This window comes from Eurytemora carolleeae, unplaced genomic scaffold (genome assembly GCF_000591075.1).
Source record: "Eurytemora carolleeae unplaced genomic scaffold, Eaff_2.0 scaffold365, whole genome shotgun sequence".
NCBI classification, from domain to species: domain Eukaryota; kingdom Metazoa; phylum Arthropoda; class Copepoda; order Calanoida; family Temoridae; genus Eurytemora; species Eurytemora carolleeae.
In genome coordinates this window covers 148419-172275 of record NW_019396257.1, presented here as the reverse complement: position 1 = coordinate 172275, position 23857 = coordinate 148419, and the positions used below count along the sequence as shown (strand labels likewise).

Below are 23857 nucleotides of genomic sequence, written 5' to 3'. Positions count from 1 at the left end.
CACAGAAGATAAAGAGTATGAAGGAGATACAGGGTATACAGGAGAAACAGGAGATACAGGGGATACATGAGATACAGGAGATACAGGGGATATAGGAGATACATGCAATACAGGGGATACAGGAGATGTAGGGATACAGCGAAACAGGGAAAACAGAGATACATGGAATACAGGAATGCAGGGGAAACAGAGATACAGGGGATACAGAAGTTAAGGGGATACAGGGGATACAGGGAATAAAAGGGATACATATTAGTAAAGTATGAAGTTTATTTCAAATATGAAAGTAAAAATATAATTACAAAACAAGATTTTTTTTTAAATTAACAATTTTCATGATTACAAATTAAGCTTTAAGAGCTGATATAAATTGGGAACTATATATTTTTGATGATCGAGTTGTTACGGTTTTAATAAAAAATATATTAAACCTAAAAGACCTATTTTTGGTTTCCAAATTGAATCTTTGTAGATTTGTGAAATGTATTTAAAAAACCCATGAAAAATTAAAAAAACATGTTTACATACACGTGCCGTTATTGACAAAAAAGACATATTTTAATTTTACAAACAGTTAACTTGTATTTATATAATAACGAGCTAGCTCTTAAAACTAAAAAAGGGGCAGCTCTGCAGGAGAGCCTTAGTATAGAATAGTCCAACTTAAAGGAACTGAGTCCGAATTTGATGAATTTGAGCCGCGTCTTAAATCCGCCAGTTAATCGCCGGCTTAAATCTTGAAACATTTAAAGTGGAACATACCATATTTGAGCCGCTGTTCAAATTCTTTAAATTTGACCTCTATATATTTTAAGATAGAACAACTTTGTGCCCTGATAAAGGTTTTAAGGCTAGCATTGTGAATCAGACATGCACCTCTTAAAATAAATGGCGGGGTTCCTATTGTAATTATTTGTTGTACAGTCCCTTTAAAATAATATTATAATTAGTATTAAATTAGAGAGCTTTGCTAACTGTGTTCACCCAATCTTCTAGTTCTGCTACAGAGTCTAATATTACATTCAGATTATTCAGATTATTTATATTCAATTCAACAATTAATTATTTATTTCTGAAAATCTATTTAATTAGAGACTATAAAGCGTAATTTCAAGTAAATCTCGGCCTCCATGCAGAGATTGCAATGCCCGGGTTACAACAGTCCCCTAGAAACCTTAATCTGATCAAAAACGTCGTTTTTCTGATTAGAAAAGTGTTTTTTAAAGATAATTTCTCCAGTCTTTATTATAAGCAAGATATGTGTAAGCCACTTCTGACTCGTACTTAAACAGACAAAGCTTTTAATGGTACCGTTGTAAATCGGGCATTGCCATTTGTGCGTGGAGAATTGCGCTTACAGTCGATCTCCCCTAAAAAGTTTAAAATAATTCCTTTTATTTCAATTCAATCAATTTGAGACTATTCAATAAGAGCTGGGAACTTTTGTAACAATTTTATAGGTACGATTACCATGCGGGATATTGATTGAGATTAGTTTAATCTGCAGATTAGCAAAAGATCAAGATCAAGCATTAATTTCGATATCCATACATTACAATTTTTCCCAGCTCAGTTAAATAAATAAATTGATAGATTTTAAGAAATATAAAATAATCCGAATTGAATTCCTTTTGATCCTTCAACAATTTTGGCCTCAAAACTTCCCTCAGGTTCCAGCTGAAAAAAGGCAATATTTACAAGCCATGCACAATGATTTATTTGAACAGAGCTGAAAACTTTAGAATGGAATATCCTTAATCCCGATCGGTTAATTAATCTGGAGATTAATAACATGAGAAGAACAAGCATTATTTAATCTCAAGATTAAGAAAAAAAGTGGATTAAGCATTAATCCCGATATCCGCATTTCAAAAGTTCCCAGCTCTGGTCATATATGTATGTTTTCATTTTGGTGGATTTCCAAAAGTAAAAAAAAAAAATTTTTTTTTTGATATATGCATGTTTATATATTAGTGAATCTTAACTTCAAATTATATATTTAAAACCTTAAGAATGGCCAACCCAGATTTTAAGGACTCCAGTCCTTTTTTCAGTCCTGCTTTGATAGATTTAGGATTCACTCCACTTCCTGGACCCTTATCAAGGCTTCTGAAAAAATGGTCTGATAATCTTAAATGGAGTGTTCGCGAAAAATGAAGGGTGGTAAACAGACTTACAGCGAAAAATTATCGATGGTGATTGCTACAAATTTTACTTCGTTTCGTCTATAAAGAGAAAATTGTTAAAAGCGGATCGAATAGTCATACCGAAGAACGTAGCGTCCATACAAATTCAGAAAGTTTCAATATCAGACTCGTATTGTAAAAAATCAATTTAATTCCAAACAAATCATTCAGATATCACAAACTATAATTATCGATAATTTTTCGACGCATTCGTATATAGTTGATATTTAATAATATTTTTTCATGATCCGTTGTCACTTTTGAAAACATTTATTCCTGTATCGAGGATTTTTGATAATGAAGACAACATTTTCATATTTTCCAGGAATGTTCGAAAATCCAGCGCTAGCCATAAAAACAAGTTGTAAGCTGAAATATTATTTTTTTTAAATCAATAGAAAAATGTCAATAAATCAATGTTAGAACAAATTCCATCATTATACTGAATTTCTTATTCAAGTTTGTTCGCAGATTTCTACAAATTCTTCAAATGTCGTCTTTTCATTAAAAATTCCAGAAGATCTACAAAAAATGTTTGTAAACAATGAGTCATTACAATAACTAATAATTGAATAAGATTTTTTGATGATAAGACTTAATTTTTATTTTCTCAGCCTGTTCCTAAACAGCTAATTACTTTACTGTGGTATTTTTGATTTGTTGTTATTTAAAATTTTCAAAAATCGATTCTCAAAACGTAACCACCCAAATGGATGATTTTTAATGTCGACTTTGAGCTCAAACTCAGTATTTATACATCATAAACGTTTTACATTTCTCAAATTAATCCTAAAAATATTCTTCAATACTACTTTCTCAGTTCAACTACCATACATTTCCGGTCACGCCATTCAATGCTCCATACAAATCCAGTTGTAACAATTAAGAATTTAAAAATTCTTTCAAAATTGGTCTCCCTTACTCGGGATTATTTCTAAAACTTTTTTTTAAAAATACATATAAATTTTTTAAACCTGTTCGCTAACATGACGAGGGGTAAATGTAGTTCATACAACATAACACCTCTCATCCTACAGAACAGACATTTTTTTAGTTAAACAAATTCCGAATTTCTTTTTGTAATTATAGGTACCTGTTATTTCCTTTGGAAGAGAAACTATGTTAATTCAGTTTTTCAAAGAGAAAAGAAATATATGAAAATAAATAATTCTGCAATATTTTGTTCAGATTAAAAATCTGACATATAGAGATAACCAGGAAACTGTGGTATAAATTGACGATATTACCGTATTAAGTGTTTTCGATGTTCTTACATATCAAATAGTTTAAATACTAAGTTATTAAATCACTTTAGGTAAGATTGATCTGTTTTCAACACACAGTGTCTGTGTCTCATGTTTTATTGACTGTTTCATGTCATAAATGTCATAGATTGAGCCTAAAAGTAGTCTATTAGTCTTGGCCTTTTTAAAATGTGTTGAGAGATATGAAGAATTTAGTTCAGATTCCGATATATTTGGTTTTATTCAATAAAATTAAAATCTAAGCAAAATGTTTAACATCTCCGGTAATATCGACAGTACAATAAATGTAAACCACATATTGGAAATGTAAGGACTGGGGGAATTTTGTGGTTATTGTTTCAAGAATCATACTTGTCATAATAGGTTGACTGAATGTCACAATTATATTTAAACTTCAAAGACGACTTTAAAGTCGATTTTCTTCATGTTTCGTAGTTTTAATTGACACTTAATTTATAAAGAGATATATTTCAGAAAAGTTATTTCTCTTTTTATATCTTCAAAACTATGATTTAAAAATAGTGGGCTGCAGATTTATGCAATAGAAGAGAAAAAATATTAACAAAATTCAACAAATTTCCAAAATCAGTCGTTGTCGCATATATTAATACAATGAAGACGACTTTAGATTTAAATTTGATTTATATCAAGCTTTTATACAGCACACATAAAAATGGAAACAAAGAGATTAAAAAAGATTCTCTTCAATTATATGCAAATTTGTAATACGAAAAAAGCCTGTTAACAATCAAAGTCGTTTTAATTGAATGATATAATCACCGACCACTGCATACAATCTACAGTACATTTTCTACATTTTTGAAGGGTACCACTTGTCACTCTATAAATGTAAGTTCACTTGAAAATATTCCTACAGTTCCTTTAAAAAGATTTAAGTTAACATATTCCTGGTAAAATAATGTTGAAAACATCCAACACCTGCTCACATAATTCAAGCTTGCGCTTCAACTGGGCATCTAAAATACAATGAGACCTATACAAATCTGAAATTGGAAGACGACATTAAGTCAATGTTATGTATATTTGATGTATAAGTTATAAGCAAATAGTTTACAGTTCCTTGAAAATCAACTTATTAAGATAAATGAGTTTGTGTACACAACACAAGTGCTGTGTTTCATGTTTATTGTTTATTTTTTAGTGGCCATTTTAAAATCATATCTTCAGTTTAACAGTCGTCTTCATAATCCACAGTATTATGGGTCTCAAACTATTTAAAGAGTTTAAAATATAAAAGCCAAAAGTAAAATTTTTATATCTTCCATGCCACTGAACTCGATTTCCAGAATGAAAACTTTGAATTCAAACCGATGAATAATTTCAGCTGCATATGAAAACAGCGGATTAATTCTATTTAATTTTTATATTTATCCAGGAAGAATATGGCTGTTTATACCTGTAAGTGTTGTTGCTTCATATCCTAGCATTCTACCGTACATCTTAGCCAGGCTGTACTTTACAGATATCATGATCACGTGATTACTGTGCAGTACCTGTACAGTTAAGGGGATTTAGACATTAAAGGGACTGTAAGCGTAAATTCAAGTGACCCTCCATGCAAAGATAACAATGCTAGATTTACAACGATACCCTTGAAACCTAATCTGATAATAAAAAATGTAGATGCTACCGTCGTTTTCAGGATTTAAAAAGTATTTAATTCAGATAATTTCTCCATTGATTCTCATAAGGAAGAAATGCGCAATTCATTTTCGCAGAGGACACGCTAATGAAAATAACAGTTTAAAGTAACAACAGCATAATTATCTAATTCATACTTTATCCAAAAAAACTGTTAAGGGTACCGGTGTAAATTCTCTTTGCATGGAGGGTCACTTGAAATCACGCTTAGAGTCCCGTTTATAACCGCTATAAATCAGAATGACACAATTAAAAGATTAAATTCACAGTTGTGCATTTAAGTAAAAATAAATGAAGAAAAAACAATATTTGTTAAGTCACAACTAATATTTAATTTTAAAATGATCCAAATGTGTGCTGTTTTGTCTTTGCAATTTCATTCTTTTGCAGTGTAGTCATGTAAATAGACGTTCAAATTTAAGCGGGAAGAAAAAAGTCGTCTTTGCTCTTTATCTTTAACATGTTTACCTGTCCATATTTGCGGAGAAAAGCTTCGTGGGCTGGAATACTACATTCATCTGGAGACCTTAGTCAGTTTGTTTTGAATTATTATCTTATTAATAAAAATGTATCTAAATATTATTAAATAAACTGAATTCTAAAGATACCGTCTTCGTATTTATTAGCGACCCTCTGTTTAAAAGAGGCGCAGGTCCGATTTACAACGGTTCCATTTAAACCTTTATCTGATCAATAATTTGGAAGATATCGTCGGTTTTTCTGGCTTGTAACAGATAATAATTCCTACATTTATTTCCTGCAGTAAAAAGACGTAAGTCTATTTTGTAGAGGAACCACAATTTAAAATAATCAGTTTTCAAACTTATGAACATCTAGTTCAAACTTATGAACATCTAGCTCAAACTTATGAACATCTAGTTCAAACTTATGAACATCTAGTTCAAACTTGATCAGACAACGCTTATAACTTAGGGATGTCGTTGTGAATCGGCCATGTCACTCTATAAATGGAGAGTCACATGAAATTACGTTTTCAAAAATATGTTTAAATGTTAGACACTTATTTTTCTATGATAATATACAGTGAAACCCTTAATAACAAATACATCGGAAGAATTTATCAAATGTCGTCTTGAAAATTTTTCAATGAGTTTTATACCATATAACGTAAATTTATTTATACTATATTACGTAAATTTCAGTATTTGCGAAAATAAAAAATAGCCATAAATATGCGGGAACAGTTTTAAAGAGTTCCATATAATCATTTAATTAAAAAACTAAATATCTGCAACATTCCTTTATCAGAAAGTGAAGAATACGACATTTGATGAATTCTTTCGATGTATTAGTTGAACATCTTTTAAATCTTAAAGTTATGGCGAAATATTCAATAGTTCTTACTTCGGATTGTATTCAAGTTTTTCGGCGTGGTCTTTCACAGCATTTGAAACCCTAAAAATATACTTATTAACATCGTTTAAAATTTTGTATTACTGATAAAAAACTACCCATAAAACTGTGAACTAGGAATACGACTTTTAGAATGGTCTCAAAATATATAAAAATTATTCATACCTTGATATTTTTACAGGATCCATCTTGACTTCACAGTTGTTACATTTCCAGTCAGCACTTGTACTTGTTACATCGCTTGGTAACAAGTAACCCTGGTAACAATTATAATTTTTGTCATGGTTATATTATTATTATTAACCCTATTCCTGCTGGGTCAATTTGACCCCCCCCCCCCTGTAATTTTGTTTTACATAACTCAATAAGCATTGGTCTGAGACTGTTGAAATTTTTGAATATTTGAAATGGCAAGGTACTTTTTTTCAAAATAGTATATTTTTATCATTTTTTGGACATCTTTTTTGCAAACATTTTTTTGCTATATAACTTGAATTTGCAAATATTTTTGCTTATTCTAAAAGTAGAGCATTATAGCTTTCCAATGATGTATCATTTGTCATATTTGGACATCAAACATGGGAGTTAGAGGGGGGTCAAATTGACCCCCCCCCCCAGCGTATCCTGGTTTCAAGTACCCCAGCAGGGATAGGGTTAAATCATCAAATGATTTACACTTGGAAACAGAAATTCTAAAATAGAAAGCCAAAAAATATTTTTTTTGTCACCTTTTTACATTTTGGGCAGACCATAGCACTGGAGTATGTTTTCAGTTCGGTAGGGTCACTACATCTTGGACACTTAAGAATTGTTTTTATCAACAACAAAAAATAATAATAATAATAAAATTTGATTTTAAAAAATTTCTTTGCCACTTTTATATATCTATCTATTATGTCTCCCTAATAACACGAATATTATCAGGTAACCACCCTTCCCGGCAACCCTCTTAATTGTTAATTTGTATACAAAGAAATTTAGTCTTTGCCACAAACTCAAATTTTCGAATCCATACATGTTTGCAATTTTATTGTGTTAAGCTTTAACATTTTAAACGTAGCTAATTCGATTTAACATAATTGATAGTTTGAAATATGTATGATCTACGACATTCTGTTATTTAAAAGGGCCTAAACACAAAGGCCAAATACCTTAATAAACCCATTTTGTGCAATGTTTTATTTGTTTGTTCTTCTAAACAAAAAAAAATGTAATAATGTATCCTTCATTTTATCGTTACATGACATCAAAATCAACTTCACTATATGTGTATTTTAAACAAATCGTAAATATTACGAATTGTGTATGCCATCTAAAAATGTCTTAATAAATAGATATCGAATACAGATAGGATAGGTTTTTAAAATTATGAAATCAAATCTATATATATTACTACTCCGTCCAAAATAAAAAAATCAGATATGTACAAAATAAATTCGTCTTTTTTCTGCAGGAATTCAGGTTTCTGCAAGATTAAAATATTGAATGATAAAGTTTTCTTATTCCGTTTTCTTGAGATTTAAAACTAAGAAATCCCGCAAAATCAAACTAGAAATTCCGCAATCTTATCTCAAGTTTTTGTATCATTATAGCAGCCGACAATACTTCAGTCTCTCGGTTAATCATGCACAGAGTCAGTGGAGGAGTATTTGCCCGTCTCTGCGGTTCTAGAATATCTAATCAACTTAATGAGAATGTTTGCAATTATTCTCGTTCCTTAGTCAGCCCACAGAATGGTCCAAAGATAGCTGTGGTGGGGGCTGGCCCTGCAGGATTCTACGCTGCTCAACATATTGCTCAGGCAAGGCCCGATGCAACAATAGATATTTATGAAAAGCTTCCAGTGCCATTTGGACTAGTGAGGTTTGGTGTCGCTCCTGATCATCCAGATGTAAAGAAATGTATATCAACCTTTAACAAAACTGCCGAATTACCCAATATTACGTTCTATGGAAACACTGCTCTTGGAAGAGATATAAGTCTAAAGCAATTGAAGCAGTGCTATAACAGTGTACTACTTAGCTATGGAGCAGAGGAGGATCAACGTCTTGGTATCCCTGGCGAGCACCTTAAAAATGTCACAGCTGCTAGGTCGGTTGTATCTATGTATAATGGTTTACCAGGAGCTCAGGGTGTTGAAATAAACCTGGATACTGAGACCGTTGTTATTATTGGAATAGGGAATGTTGCTGTTGATGTCGCCAGATTAATTCTTACACCCATAGATGTTCTAAGGAAGTATGACACTACTGAAGATTGGTTGGAAAAGTTGCGCAGTAGTCGTGTCAAGCGTGTGGTATTAATTGGTAGACGTGGACCTCTCAATATCAGTTTTACAGTTAAAGAACTCAGAGAGATGCTGAAGCTCGAAAATGTGCGTCCAGTCTTTCACAAGGAACAATATTTACCTTTCAAGGAACAGGTTGCTAAACAGGAACGTGGACGAAAACGTGTGATTGAGCTCTTATTTAAAAGTGCACTTACTGAACCTGAACCCGAAACTGCTGAAAGATGGGCCAGGGCAGAAAAAGAGATGGAACTAAAACTGCTTAGGTCGCCACTTGAGTTCTTGCCGGGTCGTGACGGTAAATCTGTGGAGAAAATAAAACTGGCAGTGAATGTCATGAAGGGAGACACTGTAATGGAGACAAAAGAAACTGAAGAAATAGAAACTGGTTTAGTTCTTAGATCTATTGGGTATAAATCGATTCAAGCAGACAAGGACTTGCCATTTAATGATAAGAAAGGAGTTGCGAAAAATGTTGATGGTCGTGTGAGTGAAGGGGTATATGCAGCAGGCTGGTTAGCTACCGGACCCAGAGGAGTGATTGTAGATACCATGGGAACAGCATTCAAGATTGGAGCAAATGTTGTAGCAGATCTAGAAAAAGGACATAAGGAGAATCCAGGACGATCTGGAATGCCTAGTTTGCCAAAAAGTACAAGCTGGAAAGATTGGCGTAAATTAGAAAAGATCGAGATGGAAGCTGGAAAACTCATTGGGCGACCTAAAGAAAAGATAACTTCCGTTTCTGAGATGCTTAGCAAAATTCAGTCATAATTGTTTAAATGCCAATGCTAACTTCTTTTTAAAAACTGCATTTAATTATAGAGCCTTTAACTTTATTATAATTTTGTTTAGTTTTTCATTTTTTCTTTATAAATGTAAAGAAAATAAATATTTAATATATGAAATAGATTTTTTCGAGCTAAAAAAACATCAGGTTGCAAAGATATAGGAATAATATAGTTTGAATCTATAACAAAAACTAATTTTCTTTTTACATACAGGGAGATCCACACTACTGACATACAAGTTATGTGTATTTGTTATTGTTGGAAAGTAAATAATTTTACCAATAGCTAAATGTGAAATGGGTCTGTGTACACAAAACGATTGCCGTGTATTCAAAATCAAACTTGAATCCAATAGTTGTCTCCTTTTTTTACAGTTTTATAGGAAGCACTGTAGAAAATAAATAGTTCACCTGGCAGTGGAAGAATTTGCCCAAATTAAGAAGTTCCTGTCTAAAGTAAAATAGTTTTAAAACTTAAAAGTTAAGTATAAATTAAACCTTACTGCAAAGTAAATTTTTTTAATGAATAAATGAAAAATGATAAATATCAAGCTAGATCTTTCTTTAATGTTTTCCTCTCTGTATACCTGATGAGTACTGGATCCAGTGGGTCCACATAAGTATGAGTTATATCCTCTCCTTCTTCTATATTCCTACTCGCTCTTACGGTCATTCTAAAATAATTTTCATCGCTGTAGACGTAATTTCAAGCGATTGGCATTTCCGATTCACAACGGTGTTAAAGTAACTCCAGCCTGTGTATCTAGAAAGGGTATTTAAATCAATTGAAAAGATACAGGATCCACAAAGTACGAGACTTCAGAGACGACCCCCCAGAGTTAATACTGTCTTTTTCCTGAATTTTTTATTTCCTTCAACTGTAAACTTGTCTTTTTTTCCCAATCATTAAATATTAAATAATTGCCTTTTTACGAGAAATAAAATATGTTCTTTTATGGGTATGAGTTATAAAACGACTATATGCAAGGTAGATAAACCATAGATAAATAAATAAACATAGATAGCTTATGTACGCAAAATCATCAAGAATTGTACAGTCCGCGAACTCATACTTCTAGGGGTCAAAGTGNTAAAATACAGCTATGGTTAGGTATACTAGCAATACTAAACAAACCTAAAATACAGCTATGGTTAGGTATACTAGCAATACTAAACAAACCTAAAATACAGCTATGGTTAGGTATACTAGCAATACTAAACAAACCTAAAATACAGCTATGGTTAGGTATACTAGCAATACTAAACAAACCTAAAATACAGCTATGGTTAGGTATACTAGCAATACTAAACAAACCTAAAATACAGCTATGGTTAGGTATACTAGCAATACTAAACAAACCTAAAATACAGCTATGGTTAGGTATACTAGCAATACTAAACAAACCTAAAATAATCTTCATGGGACTGTCGTCATAATGTTATAGGTATCTCTACGCCGGATTCACAACGGTACCCTTGAAACCTTTATCTAATCAATATTGTTAAAGATAATTGGGGTTTTCCAGCTTAGCTTGAAAATATTTTAAATTAAAGCTGATGATTCTTACATTGTTTAGCTGCACAGAAATGCGCAAGTTATTTGTAGAGGAGCCGCAATTAAAAAAGATCAATATTCATAATTTTGTTTCGCAAATTTTAAACGTTCCAACAATATTTTAACATTTTATGTTGTTAGTCTAAAATCCTAAAACAAAAAATTGAAAATTTTTGTCCAAAACATCGATAATCCCAGTTTACTTACTCACCCTGTTTATAAGTGGAGTATTCATTTAAATAACGTTTCTAAACCCTTTAAATCTTTAATTTAGGGGGTTAAGTAGAAAAACTAGGGATATTTTTTCTGTACCTCTAATACTTGATCTTTGAACTGTTGAAAACTCAGTGTCAGCTTTCTAAACAGGTTAAACAATTTGAACAAAAACAATCAAGTTAGATTTTTTAAAGTTTCAATAAGTTTGTACAAAAAAATTTTATTAACTGGTAGTAATCAATTTATTAATTATTGACACTAAATGCTTTAATTTGAGAAAACTGAAAAATATTCAATTTTCAGTTATTAACTCAAATAAAAAACTTATCCTATCAAAAGTTTTAACAGGCAAACTTTTTTTGACTTATTTCTTCAAACAAACCTACTATTAGACAAAACAAATCATAAATTATTTATTTTTGATTCTTCAAAAAAGAACATTCTGCCAAATCTTGAAATGATCTTGAAATTATAAATATTGAAAAACAACAAATTTTTTATAAATGTTATGAATATGAATATTTTTAACCTGAGTTATCTCGAAATCATTGACTAGAAATATGCCGAGAACTGTATCTATTAACTCCTCGGAGAATTCAACCAAACCAAACCGAACCCTGGAATAAGAAACATTAAAAACCAAACCAACCCAAAACCTTAAATAAGAAACATTTAGAACCAGACCCAACCGAACTTTATAAAAAGAAACATTTAGAGCCAAACCAAAGTTAACCCTAGAATAAGAAAATTAACAACCAAACCAAACAGAACCCTGGAATAAGACACATTTAGAGCAAACCCCAACCAAACTCTGGAATAAGAGACATTTAGAACCAGACCCAATCGATCCCTGGAATAAGAAACATTTATAACCAAATCAAATCCAACCCTGGAATAAGAAACATTTAGAACCAAACACAACCAAACCCTGGAATAAGAAACATCTAAAATCAAACCAAACCGATCCCTGGAATTAGAGACAATAAGAACCAAACCCAAACGGTCCCGGGAATAAGAGACAATATGGACCAAATCAAACAGAACCCTGAAATAAGAGATAATTAGAACAAAACCAATCCGAACCCTGGAACAAAAAAACTTTTTGAACCTACCCTAACCAAACCCTGGAATAAGAGAGACATTGGACTTAGGAGCTAGAGAGGAAACTTTCCGCTATTTTAGAGAGCATAGAATTATAACATTTAAAACATACTTGAATAGTGCTATTATATTTTTTTCAAACAAAGAAATTGAGTTTTGCCACAAATTCGAATTTATAAATCACTTTATCTGTTCAACCTGATGGTGCAAACTTTTGATATTTTAAACTAAGACGATTTAATTTAACAGAAATCCTCGGGGTGGCAAAATCGGTTTTAGAAAACTAAAGTTTGTGGCAAAAACTTAATTTCCTTGCCTTGTCTGATGCAAGTTTGTTTTTAAAGGGACCGTAAGCGTAATTTCAAGTGCCCATTTATTCATAGATGGCAATACCAGATTCATAACGGTACCCTTGAAACATTTATCTGATCAATATTATTGAAGATATTGTAGTATTTCTAGGGTTAAAAGTGTTTAGTTCTGATCATTCCAATATGATTACCTACAGTAGAAATGCGCAAGGCACTTTGTATATAGTAATACACAATTGAAAATAATCATAGTTAACATTTTTTAAACACTGATGTCTAATTTATACTCAATCATACAAAGCTTTTAGGGTACCCTTGTTAATCAAGAGTCCATCTTTGCATGGAGGGTCACCTAAAATTACGCTTACAGTCCCTTTAATTTATGATTTAATACTGCTTTTAATTGTTTTAGAAAGACTCTTTAAGGAAACGAAAATCTGAATAAAAAAAAATATTCTAAAAATCTAAATCTAACCTGATCAAGTTGATTATTTGTTTATGCTTCTCAGTCCAGTATTTCTAAATAAAAAAAAATTGTTTAACTCTTAATTTTCATTAGATGAATGTTCTGATATAAACTAATCCTTCTTTTTTCTTCACAGCGAAAATGTGTTTATTTTGTTATAATATTTTAGATTGAATAAAGGTAAATAAATAAAAGGCTAAAATTATCATTCCTTTATAAAAGCTGGTTTTTTGGTATGATTCAATGATAACCAGAGAGCGCAGCCCAAGGGGTTTTCATTGAATCCCTTGGGGGGTTTAAATTTCCATTGATTCTAATTTGTCTGAGAGTAAATGATACATTGCATTATGAAAAAAGAAAATGTTTTACCTCTCCTCTTCTTGTTCCATTATGCGACATTAAACTCCAAATCATTTCCCACCTAACAGACAAATATTAATTTAGAAAATGCTGAAATTTTTATAAAATTAAAAAAAGTACCAATAAACTAAATTTAACGAACAAACGTTAACGTTTTAAAAATGAAGTATGTGCCTGCATTATTTTATGCATGTACTGGTTTACCTACACAGGAGACGTTGATGGCGACCCAAACACAATAACCTCCGGTATTTTTAAATACCGAACCAACTTTTAATCATCTAAAGTGCGGTAAAAATACGGACTATATAAGGCAAAACAGGACGGTACGCCAAATGTGACATTATAATGTGCAAAACTATATGAAAGTTGAATTTTGTATTTTTTTTTATTATATACAAGTTTTATATTTCAAGGCACGCATGTTTGAAATAGTGAAGTTGCAAATATGAAAGCCATAATTTCAAGCTTAATGTATTTGAATGGTTTAAAAATGACTTTAAAGAAAAAAATTAACAGCTGTAGTAAACCATGAATGTAAGATTCCCCTCCTCACTTCTATAACGATCGTTTTTGGACTGAAATAATTCTCTGGTGTCTCTTAAGTGGGTAATTCAATATATATTTACCTTTTTATGTCAGTCTGTTTGAGTAAACCCTGTATATTTACCTTTTTGTGTCAGTCTGTTTGAGTAAACCCTATATATTTACATTTTTGTGTCAGTCTGTTTGAGTAAAACCCTATATGTTTACATTTTTGTGTCAGTCTGTTTGAGTAAACCCTATATATTTACATTTTTATGTCAGTCTGTTTGAGTAAACCCTGTATATTTACCTTTTTGGGTCAGTCTGTTTGAGTAAACCCTGCATATTTACCTTTCTGTGTCTGTCTGTTTGAGTGAACCCTGTATATTTACTTTTGTTTGTCAGTCTGTTTGAGTAAACCCTAAATATTTATCTTTTTGTGTCGGTCTGTTTGAGTAAACCCTGTATATTTACCTTTTTGTGTCAGTCTGTTTGAGTAAACCCTTTTTAGGTCAGTCTGTTTGAGTAAACCCTGTATATTTACCTTTTTGTGTCAGTCTGTTTGAGTAAACCCTTTATATTTACCTTTTTGTGTCAGTCTGTTTGAGAAAACCCTATATATTTACCTTTTTGTGTCAGTCTGTTTGAGTAAACCCTAAATATTTTCCTTTATGTGTAAGTCTGTTTGAGTAAACCCTGTATATTTACCTTTTTGTGTAAGTCTGTTTGAGTAAACCCTAAATATTTACCTTTTTGTGTCAGTCTGTTTGAGTAAACCCTATATATTTACCTTTTTGGGTGAGTTTGTTTGAGTGAATCCTGTCTATTTACCTTTTTGTGTCAGTCTGTTTGAGTAAACCCTATATATTTACCTTTTTGGGTGAGTTTGTTTGAGTAAATCCTGTCTATTTACCTTTTTGTGTCAATCTGTTTAAGTGCAAGGGCTCGTAATGGAGATATAACCGAATACAAGGGTTCCTCTTTATCATAATTAAACTCAATACTGTCAACCTTTACACTTCTCTCCTATACAGACAGCAAAATTATATTTAAAAATTTACAAAAAAAATCCTAAATCTTACATTTTTTTCAATAATAAGGCCACATATTAAAGTCAGATAAGACAAATTAAGATATTAAAACTTTTCTTGTCTGATCTGTGAAATATTTGATCTTTTATATTAAATTTTTTTATTTGACCAAAAGTGTTCTGGACTCTCTGAGTCATGCGTGTACTAATCAACTACAATGTATTGCTTACTACTATTAATTATAAACCTAACTAAGATGAAAAGAAGAATAAAGAATAGTAGTTCTAAAACTTACGAAACGAAATGTAGTGTAAACCTGTAAGGGTCTTCATTAAATACAAAATAGTATGTCACAAAATAAATTATTGATATCAATTCAAGTTTACATTAGTTTAGTGGAAAAATATTGAAATAAAAGTCAACAAAATCTAATTCACTTGTTTATTTATTTAAATTGTAAGACAACTAAATCCATTGAGTTCTCATTTGCCCCTTTCGAAAGTAGATCACTTAAAAATGTAAAAAACACTTGCCTTGAAAAGACGACATTCTTGATCTGCATGAATTCGGTTTTCTTCGCAATCCTTTGAGCACATCGGCCAGCCACAAGTCTATATGTATTACAAACTGGGGTTGCCGGTGGAATTTTTTAAAAATCGAACGTTAAAGAAAAAATTCGAATTTAAAAAAACATCTAACTTTTTTGGCCTATATGTTACCCCCAGTTACTCTTGGGTTCAATTACAAAATTATACGAGCATGGGTTCAATATACAGGCTACAGCGCAGTAGTAACTAAACAACTAGGGATATATTGTCGTTTTCCTTTTCTCTTTTGATTGGACAAATTATGTAATTTGTAATTGTCACAAGATATAGGGTAGGTTACCCACAAAGGATGAGTCTTATTACTGTCTGTTTCCTTTTATTTATGAATTCTTTGTCAAATCATTATATAAGCCCATACAAGACTATATTCAGAGCAAGAAGACTTAATATCGTTCGAGATTTTAAGTGTACAGAGGCCGAATTTAAAGAATTTGAGCCGCAGTTTAAATTTAAGCCGCGGTTAAATTATGATTGGTTTCACTTAAAATTGTATCAAATGATTTAAGATTTAAGCCGGCGCTCAATTTAAACCGGGTTTTGGCGGATTTAAGCCGCGACTTAAATTCTTTAAATTCTGCCTAAGGTCGTTTTATTGTCTGATTCAAGGTATATATTTTTACAGAAAAAAATCAGTCACAAATTCTAAATTTTAACGATATTAAAAAAAAAAATAATAAAGAAAGAAGATGACAATCATTCTCCGGGTTTCTGGTTACATTTTTTAAATTAAAAATTTATAACTAACCGAGCAGGAATAATCTCCATTCACATTCTTACAGCAGGCCAAACAGACTGGTAAAATACCTTACAAAAAAGATATATTTGTTTTCTTAACATATAAAAAATATAGATATATTCCTAGAGAACGATTTTTGGACCCCCCCCCCCTGACCCATTGTTATCGGTGAATCCTCAAGAACAATCTCTCCTGCCTAAAATATATATTTCGGGTAATTTAAAAACAATATCATTTTAGATTTAGAATAAGGGTGAAACTGTTTCAACGATCATTTCAAATCCTAATTAGAAATTATGAGCAACATTATGAAAGAAAATAAATGATAAAATGTTTTTTTTTTAAATATTTAAAAACATAGATAATTCAGGAGGTCGATTAAAATTGTTGAATTTAAGGCAAACACTATTTTTTTAAATATTCTGGCACATATCTTTTCAATTTATTTCTGGTTTTACGATTGTACCATTTTAATGTTTCTGAATTCACGTGCTAAATTGTTATACTCTGCTAAAATGTTATACTGTGCTAAGATGTTATACTATGCGCGATGGATGTAACTTTTTCATAAAGATAAACTAAATTTTCTTCACATACAATATCATTTGGAACTTTAAAAAATAAAAAATAAATCTAATAATTTTAATTGTATTTGACTGCAATAATGTTCACCTACTAAACGATATCATTTTGCAAAAGACAAGTACTTTTGATATTTCTATACCTAGATATTTTCTTTTTGAATAATATATTTTTATATAAATCAATATCATATCAATTAGATGTACAATATTACCTTTATTTTCCTGGCAGCAATCATGTGTCTAAAATATAAAATCATAGTAAAATCATTTCATAGTAATAAGATTAAGAAACAGTCAAATTAAAAAAAAAAACAATGTTACTTTAGAAGTTGTAATTTCTCCGATTTTTTTATTTATTGATTATATTTTACATTATTTTACATTAAGTTAAGAAAAAGTTTGGTAATCAAAGTCAAAAAAATAAAAAATAAATTAATTTCAAATATAATTAGAATTTTTGTAAATTTTATTTCTAACTTACCTTCCATAAACTTCATCTGTAACTATTTTATAAGGAAGCTCGTCCCCTTTTCTTTTACATTTGTACTCCTTGTTGCTAAGGAGGCTGCCCATCGTATGATCCATTCCCTTAAAGATAAAAAGTAAAATGATTTTTTCAGCAGTAACTGCAGCATGACACAGTGATGACCAGAAAACTCTGGAAAAGAAAGAGGACTTTTGGACTCGAGCTATGAGTTTAGATAGTCCAATGCACATAGGCCACAACAATATTGCATTGTAAACTGACTTATTTAACTTAATAAGTGATTTAATAAGTGTTATAGTAAAATTATTTGCTTTAAACAAGTTCAAATACACTTCATTGTTGCTGTTAAGTCGTCTTCTTATTTCAGAGTTTTCTGATTATCACTGTATTAAGAAGATTTAAACATATTTTTTCTAATAACAGCTATTCCTCGAAAATATTTTTGTCACAGTTTTGGTGTGCCTATTAACCCTATTCCTGCTGGGGCGGGGGGGTCAATTTGAACCCCCCCTGTAGTTTTTTTTACATAACTCAAAAAGTATTGGTCTGAGGCTGTTGACATTTTCTGACTGTTCCTACATACCCAAAGCCTTCCCTTTAGGGCTAAAATCGGGCTAACTGCCTGAGTCCTCAGGCACACTGCCTGAATAACTGCTTTTTCCTGTAACAAACTAAATCTTTGTTTTGACCCACTTCCACTTGTCAGATTTTGATAAAATTTAGCTTTTTGGAAAGCCTTTGACATAAGGAAACGAATTGCACAAGTTTTGCGAGAAAAAATTGCAATTTTTTTGCAAACAACCTGTCAAAGGAAATTTGCACATTTTTAGTTTTTCTTGATTTTGCATATTTTAAATGGCATGGTCAAGGGCTTTTCAAAAATGTATAATTTTTCATTTTTCGGACAAATTTTTTTTTGCAAACATTTTTACTTTATAACTGGATTTTGCGATAAAAAATTCAATTTTTGCAAATTTGCAATTTTTTTTGCAGATTCTTAAAGTAGAGCACACGAGCTTTCCAATGATGTATCATTTGTCATATTTAGACATCAAACATGGGATTTAGAGGGGGGGCTCAAATTGACCCCCCCCCAGCATATTCTGGTTTTCAAGTACCCCAGCAGAGATAGGGTTAAGAGATATAAAAAATGCTTAACAGTTTTGGTGTGCCTATTAAGAGATATAAAAAATGCATAACAGTTTTGGTGTGCCTATTATGATATATGAAAATGCATAACAGTTTTGGTGTGCCTATTATGATATATGAAAGTACATAACAGTTTTGGTGTGCCTATTATGATATATGAAAAATACATAACAGTTTTGGTGTGCCTATTATGATATATGAAAATGCATAACAGTTTTGGTGTGCCTATTATGATATATGAAAAATGCATAACAGTTTTGGTGTGCCTATTATGATATATGAAAATGCATAACAGTTTTGGTGTGCCTATTATGATATATTAAAAATGCATAACAGTTTTGGTGTGCCTATTAAGAAATATGAAAAATGCATAATAGTTTTGGTGTGCCTATTAAGATATATTTTATTTACTAAAAGCTATTTCACGAAAAAATTCTGTCATAGTTTTGGTGTGCCTATCAAAATATATGAAAAATGCATAACAGCTTTGGTTTGCCAATTAAGAGATATGAAAAATGCATAACAGTTATGTTGTGCCTATTATGAGATATGAAAAATGCATAACAGTTTTGGTGTGCCTATTAAGATATATTTTATTTACTAAAAGCTATTTCACGAAAATATTCTGTCATAGTTTTGGTGTGCCTATTAAGAGATATGAAAAATGCATAACAGATTTGGTGTGCCTATCAAGATATATGAAAAATGCATAACAGTTTTGGTGTGCCTATTAAGATATATGAAAAATGCATAACAGTTTTGTTGTGCCTATTAAGATACATGAAAAATGCATAACAGTTTTGGTGTGCCTATTAAGAGATATGAAAAATGCATAACAGTTTTGGTGTGCCTATTAAGATATATGAAAAATTCATAACAGCTTTGGTGTGCCTATTAAGAGATATGAAAAAACATAACAGTTTTAAAAATCTCAAAATCCTAGAATAACCAGAAAGGGACTGTAGACGTAATTTCAAGTGAAGCTCAATTTATAGAGTGTCATATCCGGTTGAGAACGGTACCCTAAAAAGCTTTACATGAGATATCAAACATTTCCATTTCGAAAGTTCATTACTTTCAACTTTAATTTCTCTACAATGTGACTTGTGCATATTTACTTCAGAAACAATGGTGGAGTTTTTCAGAATAGAAGGTTACATAAAAATACTACAACAGTCCCTTTAAACAGACAAATGTCCAGTATTCCTGAAAATCCACATTAGAACTGTGTACGAATTTTATGAATTTAAGACGCGTCTCAAATCACCCAAAAACCGGTTTCAATTAAGCCCCGGCTTCAATCTTGAAAAATTTAAAACAATTTTAAGTGGAACCAACCATATTTGAGCCGTCTTTATATTCGGCTTCAGGATTAGCTACTCACCACTTTCATTATGGCCGGTGTTATTTCTGTTTAGAAAAAATTTCGAAAATTCTCTGAAAATAAGTTTAAAATATTATGTGATCATCGATTTTAGCTTGACAGGTATTTTTTATAAATTGTCATTGATGTTCTTAGACAGGTATTTTTTATAAATAGGAATTTATATTATATATATTTACATATATTATACAGTGTTATCCACAAAAAATAGGACGAGTAGACGGAATTAATTTAGTTTTTTTTAATAGCAGATGTTCACGTTTTCATATTTTGAAAAACCATCGTTTCGTTTTAAAAACGACGACAAAAAACGAAAACGAAACGATCGTTTTTTAAAAGAATATTTTTTAAAACGGTGGTTTTTAAAACGGCGGTTTTCAAAACGATCGTTTTTGAAAACGATCGTTTTGCAAAATGGTCGTTTTATAAAGCTCGCCGTTTCGTTAACGATCGTTAACGAAGAGAGGAGGAGGGAGGAGACTTTTCATTGAGTAGTTTTAAAGAAAATATCAAGAAGTTTTAGCTCCCCTACAACGTTTTACCTTCATATAAGCCGACACTCGAAAAAGTTGCAAAACGATCGTTATTTGTAAACGATTGTTTTTATAAAGTTCAGAGTTTTGTTAACGATCGTTAAAAAGTGACAAGTGCAGAGACTGGCTGTTCCCTCATACATTTATATAATTCTCTACAATTCTTGAGGGAAGTAATGTTTTGAACGACTATTTTCAGAATATATATTTACCGTTGGAAACGTAATATTTAAAGTGTATCTGGTCGTCGCTACAGTCTTATCCTTTGTGGGTAACCCTGTAGCCGATTTGTCTGTATGAACGAGGGGGTCTGCAATAGTTGTCTTGGTTTTAATGTTAATAATTATTTCCAACTGATATGGGCCCTAATAGGCAATTTCTAGTATACTATACAACACTACTATATATACTGGAATATTCACTATATAATAGTCGTACTATAACTATACACATTACACATCTGGCGATTTCTTAAGCTTTCTCAAGCTATAAGATTGGGGAATACAGGGGGAAATCTAGCTAGGCATACATAGTTTAAACTCTCCAAATTTTTATCTTTTCAGTTTTAAAAGATTAAAACTCTCCGAAGAGTTACTCATATTTATTTTATCATTTAATATTTGTACGAAAAAAGATGAAGGCTTTGTTCAAGACGACATTTATAATGGGTGCCTGAAAGTAAGAATTGTTTCGAATACAAATAGATTTAAACTCGGATATGAATATTCGCGGGGCATTTTTTGTAGAATAGATAATAGATATATTATAAAATAAATATATTATAAAAAGGGACAACGTGAAATAATTGCATCTTTGTTTCCTTCAGTTATTCCCAACTAAAACTGTAATTATTTTGTTGTAAATTTTGAAAGCAAAATCTCTGAATTTTTGCATAGATACTGTGAGGACCAAAAATGTGGAGTATGAAGATGACATTTTAATTAATATATAGTGTATTTTATAAAAAAGAAAATGGTTTTACAATAAGCTGCTCCAATTACTTATTAACTAAAATGGGTCTCTTTACACTGCACAACTGCTGTTAAATAGAATATTAAAAGTCATAACTTGAGTCTAAAAGTCGTCTTTCTATTCCTTAATTTTATGGTTATCACTGTGTATCAAGGGAACATTAGAAATAATGTCTATGCAACAAACCGTAAACTTTAGGAATACCATTAAAAGACTGAAGTCAGAAAGTGTTTTTTAATGATTGTTTTGATTTCCAAAGTATTATCTTTTAAGATACAAAATTGCATCCCTCAATTTTTAAAAAGCTTTAAAATGCAGTCATTCTGATACATTTCAACTTTCAAAGATTAAATATACCATTTATTTGGAATTAAATTGTTTGAATATAATATATATATAAGAACCAGAAACATCTGGAATAGAAAAAACGACTTTTAGACTCAAGTTATGACTTTAAATAGTTTAAAGAACTTAAAACACAGCAATTGTTTAGTGTAAATAGACCAGTTCACTTAATAAGTGTTTTAATAAGTTACTACAGTCAGAACCAGAAATAATAGGAAGACGAATTTCAGACTTAAGTTATGACTTTAAATAGACCAATGAGCATGGGACACAGAAAGTGCACAGTGAAAACAGACCCAGTTCACGTAATTAGTGATTTAATAAGTGTCTAGTAAAACTGTTTGCTTTGTAACAACCTAAAATACACATAAGTATTGCTATAAAGTCGTCTTCCTATTTTAGAGTTTTCTGGTTATCACTGTAGTAAAACTATTTGCTCTGTATAACAACATCAAATACACTTGATTTTTGCTATAATGTCGTCTTTCTATTCAACAGGNAGATGTTTAACTCTCAAGAATTTCAGACGCTAATGATGGTTATGAACTGTTTAAATATGTTCCAAGTTATGATAAATGAATACTAAATACATAAATAATTAAATAAATTTTCTCCATAATTTTTTTAATTTGCATACAAAATATATTTTAGAATTGGTGAAAAAGTTGTTGAACATTCTTTTTATAACAGTTTTGATGGTTATGAACTGTTTAAATATATTCCCCTGTTATAATAAATGAATTCTAAAATACATAAATAATTGAATAATTTTTTTCCATAAATTTGCATACAAAATATATTTTAGAATTGTTGAAAAAGTTGTTGAATATTCTTTAAACTGATATTCCTGAGTCTGTGCTTGAAGAAGACAGTTTTCCTAAATAACATTTTTTTATTATTAAAGGGACTGTAAGCATAATTTCAAGTAACATTCTATTGCCAAGTTGGCAATGCCTGATTCACAACGGTACCCTTGAAACCTTTATCTGATCAATATTGGTGAAAATATTCTCGTCGTCTAGAGTATAAAGTGTTTATTTCCAATAATTTCTTTATGATTTCCTGCAGTAGAAATGCGCAAGTCACATTTGTTGTAAAACCACAATCAAAATAATCAGCTTTCAAAATTATAAACATTGATTTTTATTTCATACTTGATCAATCAAAGCCTTCAAAGGTACCAATTGATAACTTTTAATCAAAAGAACCTTTAATCAAACCCTTTCTATATTTCAATTTTAGTTTTATAGTAAGAACTTAAAAGAACTGTAAGACCTATAAAAACAGTAAAATAGGAAGAATCATAGAAATGAAAAAAGACATAAGATTGCTTAAATGTTCTTGTCCTATGCCATTGCACAGTTTATGGGTCCAATGTTACATTGTACATCTGTTAGAAAAAATATACACCTGTTTTTAGTTCAATTACACCCATCATCAATTCATTTTGTACATCGCATGATTCTTGGGTACATGAACACTTAAAGTGTTGTTGACATGTACAGGCCAGAATATCAACACATGTACACATCAGATTACTTGACCAAGACCGTACTTTCTTCTCTAATGTTTTGTTTGAATAATTTGGCTTTACCCTAGGTATATCATGGCTGTCAGCTTGAAGTTCAGACCAGTTGTTCAATGATTTTTGACAACTGTTATTTCTAAAAAAGAATGATTTTTTTCGATCCATTGTTGACTTGTCAGCAATCATTTCTTTCTCGGACGCCTTGTAAATACACGTGCAACGGGCAAAACTAGAATCTAATTCTGAATCCAACATTTGATCTGAGGAGGTCAACCAAGAATTCAAGTGACATCTTAAGTTCTTTGTAGAGTGATCTTCTGGACATATATTTTCAGGAACAGCTTCACATCGATCATGTAGCGAACCCGGAGAAAGAGTTAGTTCCTGATTCTTATGATCTAA

The 23857-nt window shown here is 30.9% G+C and overlaps 3 protein-coding genes and 2 long non-coding RNA genes across 6 annotated transcripts; 2 read left to right on the top strand and 3 right to left on the bottom strand.

The window, feature by feature from the left end:
• Positions 1-799: 799 nt before the first annotated feature.
• LOC111699509 (histone-lysine N-methyltransferase ASHR1) lies at positions 800-10405 on the bottom strand. Its single transcript, XM_023470195.1, has 13 exons — positions 10152-10405; positions 9976-10015; positions 7216-7287; positions 6653-6744; positions 6479-6529; positions 5582-5639; positions 4869-4965; positions 4360-4428; positions 3280-3289; positions 3161-3217; positions 2007-2109; positions 1629-1677; positions 800-1010 (listed from the first exon to the last, which is right to left on the bottom strand). The coding sequence occupies exons 1-13, from the start codon at positions 10235-10237 to the stop codon at positions 958-960; spliced, it is 837 nt and encodes a 278-aa protein (XP_023325963.1). The 5' UTR covers positions 10238-10405; the 3' UTR covers positions 800-957.
• LOC111699510 (uncharacterized) lies at positions 1589-5048 on the top strand. 2 transcript variants are annotated; one of them, XR_002764769.1, is made up of 3 exons: positions 1589-1670; positions 2069-2195; positions 4848-5048. It is a non-coding gene; the product is annotated as an uncharacterized LOC111699510 (long non-coding RNA). The 2 variants fall into 2 exon arrangements; XR_002764768.1 differs by lacking the exon at positions 4848-5048 and adding an exon at positions 3276-4353.
• LOC111699508 (NADPH:adrenodoxin oxidoreductase, mitochondrial-like) lies at positions 8040-9613 on the top strand. The gene has a single exon (XM_023470194.1). It carries the CDS (start codon positions 8112-8114, stop codon positions 9546-9548), a length of 1437 nt encoding a protein of 478 aa, XP_023325962.1. The 5' UTR covers positions 8040-8111; the 3' UTR covers positions 9549-9613.
• A 241-nt stretch (positions 10406-10646) lies between the features above and the next one.
• LOC111699502 (uncharacterized) lies at positions 10647-16537 on the bottom strand. Its single transcript, XM_023470190.1, has 8 exons — positions 16483-16537; positions 15663-15740; positions 15012-15124; positions 13583-13634; positions 13223-13266; positions 11865-11952; positions 11432-11477; positions 10647-10924 (listed from the first exon to the last, which is right to left on the bottom strand). The coding sequence occupies exons 2-8, from the start codon at positions 15723-15725 to the stop codon at positions 10647-10649; spliced, it is 684 nt and encodes a 227-aa protein (XP_023325958.1). The 5' UTR covers positions 15726-15740; positions 16483-16537.
• An 89-nt stretch (positions 16538-16626) lies between these two features.
• LOC111699501 (uncharacterized) lies at positions 16627-17598 on the bottom strand. Its single transcript, XR_002764765.1, has 3 exons — positions 17539-17598; positions 17270-17297; positions 16627-16669 (listed from the first exon to the last, which is right to left on the bottom strand). It is a non-coding gene; the product is annotated as an uncharacterized LOC111699501 (long non-coding RNA).
• Between the last annotated feature and the right edge of the window lie 6259 nt (positions 17599-23857).

Bases quoted from the DNA above. Each gene is read 5' to 3' on its own strand.
- LOC111699508 (XM_023470194.1), top strand. From the start codon at position 8,112: ATGCACAGAGTCAGTGGAGGAGTATTTGCCCGTCTCTGCGGTTCTAGA.
- LOC111699509 (XM_023470195.1), bottom strand. From the start codon at position 10,237: ATGACCGTAAGAGCGAGTAGGAATATAGAAGAAGGAGAGGATATAACT. The intron at 10,016-10,151 runs GTATACAGAGAG...ATTTTACTTTAG, and splicing joins CTGGATCCAGTACTCATCAG to ACAGGAACTTCTTAATTTGG. The intron at 2,110-3,160 runs GTTTAAAAAATT...CCATTTTTTCAG, and splicing joins CTCGTCATGTTAGCGAACAG to AAGCCTTGATAAGGGTCCAG.